Source organism: Trifolium pratense, linkage group LG4 (genome assembly GCF_020283565.1).
Source record: "Trifolium pratense cultivar HEN17-A07 linkage group LG4, ARS_RC_1.1, whole genome shotgun sequence".
Taxonomy (NCBI): domain Eukaryota; kingdom Viridiplantae; phylum Streptophyta; class Magnoliopsida; order Fabales; family Fabaceae; genus Trifolium; species Trifolium pratense.
The window spans coordinates 25929648-25940259 of record NC_060062.1 but is presented as its reverse complement, the minus strand read 5'-3'; the positions used below and the strand labels follow the sequence as shown (position 1 = coordinate 25940259).

The 10612-nt window shown below is 31.0% G+C and overlaps 1 protein-coding gene across 1 annotated transcript; it reads left to right on the top strand.

Moving 5' to 3' along the window:
- The first annotated feature begins 9053 nt into the window (after positions 1 to 9053).
- Positions 9054 to 9978, top strand: LOC123924343. Its single transcript, XM_045977203.1, has one exon. It carries the CDS (start codon positions 9216 to 9218, stop codon positions 9804 to 9806), a length of 591 nt encoding a protein of 196 aa, XP_045833159.1. The 5' UTR covers positions 9054 to 9215; the 3' UTR covers positions 9807 to 9978.
- Positions 9979 to 10612: the final 634 nt, after the last annotated feature.

Below are 10612 nucleotides of genomic sequence, written 5' to 3'. Positions count from 1 at the left end.
TTTATAAAGTAAAAATAATTCTTACTTTAAAAATCGGTTTTATAAAAATGAGTTGGATCCACTTAAAAGTCGTCTACTATCAAGTTTTTAAATCGGATAATCTACGATTTATATTCGCGCCTCAAACCTAATAATATTAAATGCGAAAAAATACGTTAAGAAATTTCACATCGGTTACATTTATAAAACTCAAAATCACAAGTGACACACTAAAAGTAAGTACTAAGTAGAACATGATCCAAATGCCAATTAATTACTTGCTTAGGGTTAAAAAAATAGAGCTTAATTAAACATATCCCCACATGTATATATCCCTAGCCCAATGGCAAGAATTGGCCATACCGACAAATATAATCGCATTCACTATGAGTAACTGTTGTTTCCGTGGTTCAAAATCGTTAAAAATAATTTTCAGCCACCGAAGATATTACTGGATTGAGTCGCGGGTCGATACGCTTTCTTTAAGACGTTTCGTGGCACTGCCCAAAATTATGCAAGGCAGACGATCAACCACGAAGTCCCCAGGATAAAACAGCCCAGTTCTACTGATACCGATAAATACTGCACTGTAGATATCGGGCAAGAATTACACCCTCAATTATGATACTTAAACCAGTGCGCTATGGTTTTAAGTTCATTCTAATATGGTGCTATGACCATTCCAATATGATACTGAGACCATTCTTATATGGTAACTAAGACCATTCAAATCATAGGGAATATGGTTCTATGACCATTCTTAAATTTGAAGGAACTATGATACTAGGATCACTCTTAAAACATAATAATAATAATAATAATAATAATAATAATACTAATACTAGTATTACTCAACTTATGGAATAAATCTCAATCTCAATTTCAAACTATTATATATAGGTCAATTGAGTCATAATCATTTACGGAACATATATATAATGTATAACTATAGAATTCAAAGTATCAAAAACTCTGTCAAGTATTACTCGAATAAGCCATAATCAGTGTCAGCTATATTTAGACAATTAATCATGTAAAGCAATTAGCAACAAGCTAAGGAATAATCAACTGACAATTGGTCAATGTGGACCGAATGTACTAAAACATGATATCAACATTAAAAATAACTCAGTGAACAAGCAAAGGCTTGTGTAAACCATGTATCTCAAATAGTTAAAGTAACTGATAATGATTTCTAAATCATTTGCCATTATTCAAATATGACCAGTTAAAGAGAATGGGAATACCAACCTTGTTGTTTAATGATAAGACTACATCATGTTCAATAATCATAGTTGTGCATCATGACATAGACTAGCTCCTGTATTAGAGGATTGGAACGAACAGATAGAAGAGAAACAAAGTCTCTTTTAATTCAAACATTTCCAAGGCCATAGACAATGTCAACACACATCTTCCTCGTCACTATTTTTCCCAAATCGCTAAGAAAAATTATGTTACGGTGCTTTCTTTTTTTTTCTGTTGTGAGCCGCCACTCTAATGTGTTGTTATAATAATTATTAGGGTTATTTCTAAAAAGATTTATCACTTATATAGCACAGGAAAATAACTGATGCTTCTTAATAGGAACACATGTTTGACTTTTTCTATTATTATTTTTATACTCAAAATACACATTAGTATATAATACATACTAATATGTTCTAGTACCCGAGTGGGACTCAAATATTTTATTTTCAATTCACACATAATGTGCTATTTGTTCCAACAATCCCCCACTTGAATTTAAAAGAAAATTCCAAAGTAGCATATAATGCTTCTATAAGATTGTGCATAAGCAAAGGTGACGCTTGTCTTGAACCTTCACATAGCGAGTAAGAGCCCGATTTAACAAGAGTGACGCTTGTCTTGAACTCTATCTCAGATTTTTCTCAAACCCGCACACAACCTTTCCTAAGGTGTATCTTAAAAGCCCGTGCTTTAATGGCCCTGCACGTCTATCCCAGTTTCATGAACGCTCTAGGAGTTCGCCCCAAAACTCCATAGGAACCGGCCTCAATTCCACATTCATATAGGTGAGTCTATCTAAAGTACCCCTGAAGCTAGGTACTCCTCTGATCCAGAGTATAGATCTCATTAAGAGTTTCTATTACCTCATCCTTTTCGCTTCAGGATTCATGCCTCTTATAATTGCATGATCATTCCCTATTACTCATGACTTGTTGTTTACCCATTGAAACCTAATTCTTGGGATCTCCAGTCTTTTAGGTTGGGTTACCATCATAAGTAATTCGCAGTAGGCATTAGTCCCATCTTCTTGAATGTATTATGGACTTCATTTTAGCTATTCCTTTCGTCAAAGGATCTGCTAAACTTTCATCAGTGTGTACATGACCCATTCTTACAGCTCCTTTTGAGAGTAACTCTCTCACTACGCTGTGTTTACTTCTTATTTGACGTCTCTTATCGTTATAATAACGATTCTCAATTTATGCAATAGCCGCGGTATTATCGCAATGGATCAACACATCTGGCATAAATTATTCCTTAAAGGAATTTCAGCTAGCAAGTATTTTAACTACCTTGCTCCTTCACTAACAATCGTTAATGTTATCATTTCAGACTTCCATAGTGGACTGAGCCAATATGGTATATTTCTTTTATTTTCCAAGATACAGTTTCTCTACTATAATAAATATAGTTACTAGTTGTTTTGGAATCATATGATAATATATTCCAATCTACATCACTGTATTCTTCAAACACGACAGAGAATCTCTGCAAATGTAATCTGAGATTCATGACCCTTTTAAGGTATTTCATGAACCTCTCAATAGCACACCAATGCTCATTATAAGGTTTACATAACCTACACAACTGTACCACAACGTATGCAATGTCGGGTCTAGTACAATCAGTGACATACCGAATGCAGTCGGCAATGCTTTCATATTCTGATTGTCTTACACTTTCAACAGTGTTCTTCCATAGTTTTTACACTTGGATCATATAGTATGCAAACAAGTTTGCAGTCAGTAAATATATTTCTTTAAAACTTTCTCATCATTGCGAGATTGATTTAAGGAAATTCTCATTTATGAATTAGTAATCTTAATAACTAAGATTACATCTACCTTTTCGAACTCTTTCTTATCAAAGTTGTTAGACAACAATGATTCCAATCCATTCACAATATGAATGTTTGCTCTAAACATGTAAATTATTTACATAGAGACGTATGATAATGCAAATGCTATTTACCGGTTTATAGTAAATATATTTGTCACTTTCATTCACTTTTAATTCATTTGATATCATCAAATTGTCAAACTCTTCATGACATTTCTTATGGCTTATTTAAGACCATATAAAGTACTATATGACTATAGACTTAAATTTTTCTTGCCACCCATGAGTTACAAAATATTCAGGTTGTTCTAAATAAATTTCTTCTTCCACTCACCGTAAAAACAATGGAAAAACAGTTTTGGACATCCATTTGGTGTACTATTAAGTTATAAATAGAATCAAGAGATTTTAGTACCATTATGGATGTTATTCTTGTGACATGAGAAATTTTTTTTTTGAAGAAATCTATATTTTTTCTTTTATCTAAAACCCTTGGCTACAAGGTGAGCCTTGTATTTATTAAGAGTTCCATAATGTTTTAGATTTTTTTTTTCAAAATTCATTTACAACCCATTAGTTTGTAATCAGGAGGCAAGTCTATCAAATGTCAGGTCTTGTTAGACCCTAAAGAATCTATCTTCTCTTTTATGGCCTCTTGCCATATATAAACCTTCAAGGAAGACAACACTTCTTGAAAACTAGTTATAGATTCTCTTCTAATGTATAAACCATGTAACAAGGTTCACACTCTTTAGCAACTATTGCTATCTTACCTCTTCGAGGTTCATAACATCTTGTTCGATGTTCTCATCATTGCTTCTGATCACTAGAGTGTGATAAGTTGCAATACCCCCACTAGTGCCCCCACTATTTCTCAATTTAAAGAGAAATTCATTTTCATAGAAATCAACTTCATTTGATTTTATGATCACTTTAGCATATAGGTCATAAAACCTATAAGCTTTACTTTTAATTATATACTCAACGAGTACACATTCATAGGCTCTACTAGTGAGTTTGACTCTCTTGGAGTTAGGAATTTGAACATACGTCAAACTACTCCAAGTTCAAAACTAAGACAAATTAAATTATCTTTTCTTCAAAATTTCAAAAGTAGAAATTTTGTTCCTGTGCTTAGGCACTTTACTTAGCACAAAACAATCAATTAATAAAATTTTTCTTTTGCTTTACCATTCATCTCAAAAGAGTAAAGTGCAGTTGTTTCAAGATAATTTCATACTCATTGAAAATTGTGGGAATCATACTTTTGTGCCTCTATCAAAATCATTTGATTTTCTCATTGAATTACTTTTCAATTTCAGTTCCATATAATTGGAACATGTCAAAAACATCACTCATTTTTATTTTTCATAAGATGTATGAAAATATAACTTGAACAGTCATCAATAAAAGTGATGATATTTTCTGTTTCTAATAGAGTTTTAATTCACATTGTGTATCTGATTCTTGAATAATTTGCCAGTTGGCTTCAGACCTGTGAATTTCTTTCTAGTGTTGTTGTTCAAGACAACAAGCACTTCATTTTTCTGATTTTGCTTTCTAGCTTCTTCTTCAAAACGAAGACATGTTATCAGAAATTCGAGGGAATATCGTTTAGCCATTTTATCCTTATAGCTTGTTCAATTTTAAAGTAAAATTGGAATCACTTTCTTCAAAAGTAGCAACTCTTTTGTTATTATAAAACCATAATTTTTTGTTGCCAATATTTGAAGTGATTTACATCAAACCGAAACGGTTTGTTCTAGTTCGCAATATCATAATCTGAGCCAGTAATTTCTTCGGTAGACATGGCAGAAAAGAAACGTCTTAAAATTGTTGTTTCCGTGGTTCAAAATCGTTAAAAATAATTTTCAGCCACCGAAGATATTACTGGATTGAGTCGCGGGTCGATACGCTTTCTTTAAGACGTTTCGTGGCACTGCCCAAAATTATGCAAGGCAGACGATCAACCACGAAGTCCCCAGGATAAAACAGCCCAGTTCTACTGATACCGATAAATACTGCACTGTAGATATCGGGCAAGAATTACACCCTCAATTATGATACTTAAACCAGTGCGCTATGGTTTTAAGTTCATTCTAATATGGTGCTATGACCATTCCAATATGATACTGAGACCATTCTTATATGGTAACTAAGACCATTCAAATCATAGGGAATATGGTTCTATGACCATTCTTAAATTTGAAGGAACTATGATACTAGGATCACTCTTAAAACATAATAATAATAATAATAATAATAATAATACTAATACTAGTATTACTCAACTTATGGAATAAATCTCAATCTCAATTTCAAACTATTATATATAGGTCAATTGAGTCATAATCATTTACGGAACATATATATAATGTATAACTATAGAATTCAAAGTATCAAAAACTCTGTCAAGTATTACTCGAATAAGCCATAATCAGTGTCAGCTATATTTAGACAATTAATCATGTAAAGCAATTAGCAACAAGCTAAGGAATAATCAACTGACAATTGGTCAATGTGGACCGAATGTACTAAAACATGATATCAACATTAAAAATAACTCAGTGAACAAGCAAAGGCTTGTGTAAACCATGTATCTCAAATAGTTAAAGTAACTGATAATGATTTCTAAATCATTTGCCATTATTCAAATATGACCAGTTAAAGAGAATGGGAATACCAACCTTGTTGTTTAATGATAAGACTACATCATGTTCAATAATCATAGTTGTGCATCATGACATAGACTAGCTCCTGTATTAGAGGATTGGAACGAACAGATAGAAGAGAAACAAAGTCTCTTTTAATTCAAACATTTCCAAGGCCATAGACAATGTCAACACACATCTTCCTCGTCACTATTTTTCCCAAATCGCTAAGAAAAATTATGTTACGGTGCTTTCTTTTTTTTTCTGTTGTGAGCCGCCACTCTAATGTGTTGTTATAATAATTATTAGGGTTATTTCTAAAAAGATTTATCACTTATATAGCACAGGAAAATAACTGATGCTTCTTAATAGGAACACATGTTTGACTTTTTCTATTATTATTTTTATACTCAAAATACACATTAGTATATAATACATACTAATATGTTCTAGTACCCGAGTGGGACTCAAATATTTTATTTTCAATTCACACATAATGTGCTATTTGTTCCAACAGTAACATTAAGGGCAAAAAACATTAGGTTAATTAATTTAGAGGTATCCCATCAAATGTGCTAGGTATTCATGCAATGAACCGCGTGGGTTCATAGAATAGAGAGAGGTAATAATGAAATTGATAATGGACCACGAAAGTGCATCACTTTGATTGGAATCTACAATATTCAGCCAATGCAGCTTTCAATTCTGAATCACAAATTTAAACCCCAAACGTATCTGCAAAACAATTGGCTATAAATTATTTCACATTATATTGATAAGGTCGTACCACAATAACTTTGGTCAATTGCAAGGCCAAGATTCACCAACTATTAATCCAAAGAATAGTTTTTTTTTTTGACGAATCCAAAGAATAGTTAGTTGCTCAATAACTTTATTTTTTTGTTGAAAAGTTATGGACGGTGAGAATATTGTCTAGTTGTATATGAAGTTTGGATATGGCACAAAATTAAGTGAATACTGATAATTGTTATCGTTATTATTACATGAGATCAATTATGCTATATGATTCATATAACTGATCAAATATATCTAACATAAGAATATTTTTTTTTCAATTTTAATTAGTAAAGTGTAACTTTTAAAAATATCGGCGGAACGTTACTAGTGATTAGTGCGATAACACGGGTCTATTACTAATTATTAGTGAAGGTACTTCCTCGGATCTTAATATAAAAAAATGGTCAATAAAAAATTAATAATATTTAATTTAAATTTAAATTAAGAACATTAGTTTTTATTGATGAATTTTTTTTTTATATTTAAAACGAGAGGTAAGATTTGCTACAGAAAAGGTTAACACCTTTACATGGACGAAGAATTTTAGAGATGGATGACATATCCAAGCGCTCACTCATCAAACTTTACAATAGGGATGTCAATTTACATATGTTAACGAGTTTCCTATAAGAATTATCTGTTCGGAGCTTTGAAGTCGAGAATTTTTTCCAGTAGAGACGAAGATGGAGGAAAAAAATTTCCGGAAGACATTATAGGGCGGGACTGAGGAAGTACCCTCCGCCACCGATTTTCCGACTCCAACTATATTATTTAAGTTTTTTTTGACTAATATTTAAGTTAATATATTAAAAACATAGATTTCACAAAAAAAAAAAAAAAAAAGATAATATGCTACAAAACAAGAGTCATCATTACGGTTAAAATTTTAAAAATAGACATTGATGTGAAAAATTAGGTACGCTTTCTAAAAAAAATGGATTCGAGAAATTAGATTTAAATAACAAAGTGAAGATAGAATTAAAATGACAAGGAAATATAAAAGGGCAGGATTGTGAGAACAAAAAAAAACAATAAAGGAATTGTATGAAGATGAAAACATAAAAGATGGAAAGAATATAGATGAAAGGGATGGTGGCACACTCAAACTTCTATAGAGAAGATGAATTATAAGTCTTATGGAATGATCACCACAAAATACTTCATTTCTTAATAAGATCAAAAGGATTGGTTCAATCTAGAATGAAAAAGAGACAAATTCTTTCTAATTCAAAAAGATATATTTTTAGATTAAAAAAAAAATATTTTACAAAAATTCAAACTAATCTATATTAGTGTGTTGCAACATATCTATAGGATGCAAACCTCTTTGCTGATTTTTACATGGAAAATGAAAGACAACATTAACTTTGTATAGCAATATGGTATCTCATATGTTTTAAGATGTAGTGTTTAAAATGTTTGATTTTGTCATCCAAAAATGGTTAATGGTACAATTTGTTGCATGTTTATCTTTCATTCAAGTGTAATTATCTTACATATATATATATATATATATATATATATATATATATAATTAATTTTTATGAAATTACAAAACTAACAAAAGTTTTACTACCAAAAGTAAGTTTTCAGCAAGCAAGATAAAATTTCTCCTTCAGTCCTTCTAACACCCATAAAATGCTATATCCTCCCCCCAGCCTACACCATTTAAATGCTTCTTGCACCCCCTTTTAGTCTTGATTTGTGCATCCCATATTGTGTAGCAACCATTGTCTATTTAATTCAAAATAACAAAATTTCACCCCAATTAGTTGCTCGAAAAGTTATTTACCATTTAAATTTTTAATATTATATTGCAATGAAATATGTACAATCCTATAAAGAAATTAGTTTATTGAAAAATATGAAATTAATATGTAGGTCAAAAAGTTCAAAATTATTAAATTTTATAATTTACTAACAAAATTCATAACACCTTAGCTATTCTTAATGTAATACTTTTTAATAACAAAGAGTCACTTTAGTTTGTAAAAACATTTTCTACTTTTATAAAATCTTTGATAATTTTACTGTTAATAAAGCGAAAATATATTTTTTAAGTGAGTCATTGTGATGGAAATGAGATAAAATACTTATTTGACATTTTTATTGTATTCAAAATTGTAAAAGTTCTCTCCTCTAGGAATTTCTTTTCAACCTCCGATTCAACTGGCTCAAGACGTGGTTGTCATCGGCTAATTCCAATACCTTTGCTACTGATATCTGGCAGTCTGGGCGTAATCATAACTCTTGCTTCCCCAAACTTATATATAGGACCAGAGAGAGTTTTTTTTTTTTTTTTGTAAAGTTCACTTTAATAGTCTATTTTTTTCTTTGTTAATAAGTAAAATTAACACCAATTTTAAGAAATAAAAATATAAAATGTTTTGAAAAAATAAACTAAAATTTTAAACAAATAAAATGCTTAAAGTATCAAGTTCATTCATGAAATTGGAGCAATTTTGAATGAAAATATTGTTATCTCAGCTCAGTTTCTTGTATTTTAAGATTTTCCTATTAGACATTAGTGGGTATTGCACCACTTTATGTTTCTTTTCGTTTGACTCTTCAAGTTCAAGTCTTCACCTTTACAACCTCAAATTTTGGGTCTTGTCCATCACAACTAGTTGAAAATTTCACAAATTTATATTTAAGATTAGCAACAATTCATCTAGTGGATTATTGGGTTTAATCAAAATGAAGAAGCATCTTATCTTGAAGCATTCAATCGCTCTTGTAACCATTCTAGTAACCGTTTGCTGCATTTTCATCATAACTGTAACATTTTTCAAGCTTCCAGAAGCTCAAAACAAGACTAATCAGAAAATGGGGTTTGACCCAATTACCAGATCTAGAAAAATTTCCTATCAAGATTTTAACTTGGGAAAGTTTGGTGAAATGATGATTGAAATGTTACCACAAGATCTTGCTTTTACAGTTTTTGTTCCATCCGAGGAAGCCTTTAAACGTGATCTGCATTTGAATGTCAATGATAGTTTGAAACAAGACAAGTTTAATGATACATATGCAATTGTGAGTCGTGTGTTGGGTTTCTCTGCTGTTCCTCGTACACTATGTTCGGTTGATTTAAGGTTTGGTGAGGTTTTGTCTTATGATTCTTTGTCTGGTTTTCCTTTGTATGTTTCAAAAGATGTTGATGGAATGTTTGTTGTTAATAGGATTAGGTCTGAAATAATTGATGTTAGAAAAAATGAGATTGTTGTTCATGTTTTGGATGGGGTTATAATGGATGCTGATTTTGAACAATCGGTTTCATATGAGGATTAAATGTATTCAAGTTTTGTTCTTTAGTTTTAGATCCATCATATCTTGTGTTATACGATTGAGTTTAGTTTTAGCACTTCTGACTTGTACTTGTGCATGTAAGAGTTTATGTAAGATTTTTCTTTAGAAGTAAAACCAAAAAGGTTTTCATTTTCTCATTGAAGATGTTGAGATAAGTGTTTCCTAAATGGGTATTGTTACCTGATCAATTCAAACATAGTTCTTAGATATACTCCCTTTATTTCTATTTATATGCCAAAGTTGATCGAAAAGTTATATATTTGGTTTAAATTTTGAAAATACTAGAACAAATTCAAACTAGTGTCATGGTCCAATGTACTCACAGCCATCCATGTTATTAAGAAAAAACACAGTTAAAATTGTAATTGTAATAGAAGTACACGGGAGAGGATCTGCTCTCATGAATCAACAGTTGTCAATCAAGAGCTGGTGAAGTAACACCATGCTCATAGTCGTCGTCAAGCAAGGATGACACGATTTAATTTTTTTTTTTATCAAGTAACCTAATGGCAAAACTAATGTGAATCACCAACTTACATGTGATATGCATAGCTAGCTAGCTATGAAGTGCAAAACTTGATTTTTAAAACAAACAAATCAAAGAATCATCATGATCATTGGGATCCCTGTTTCTAAAATGTCACTGATGCATATAAAATAAATCTGCAACGTACATTGCATGAACATGCATGTATGGCAAGTGAATATTGCTAAAAGTGGGCGTATAAATTCTAATAGTTAATTTCCAGTTAAGATTTCAAATATTAAATTTCAGTGGAGTTGACAAC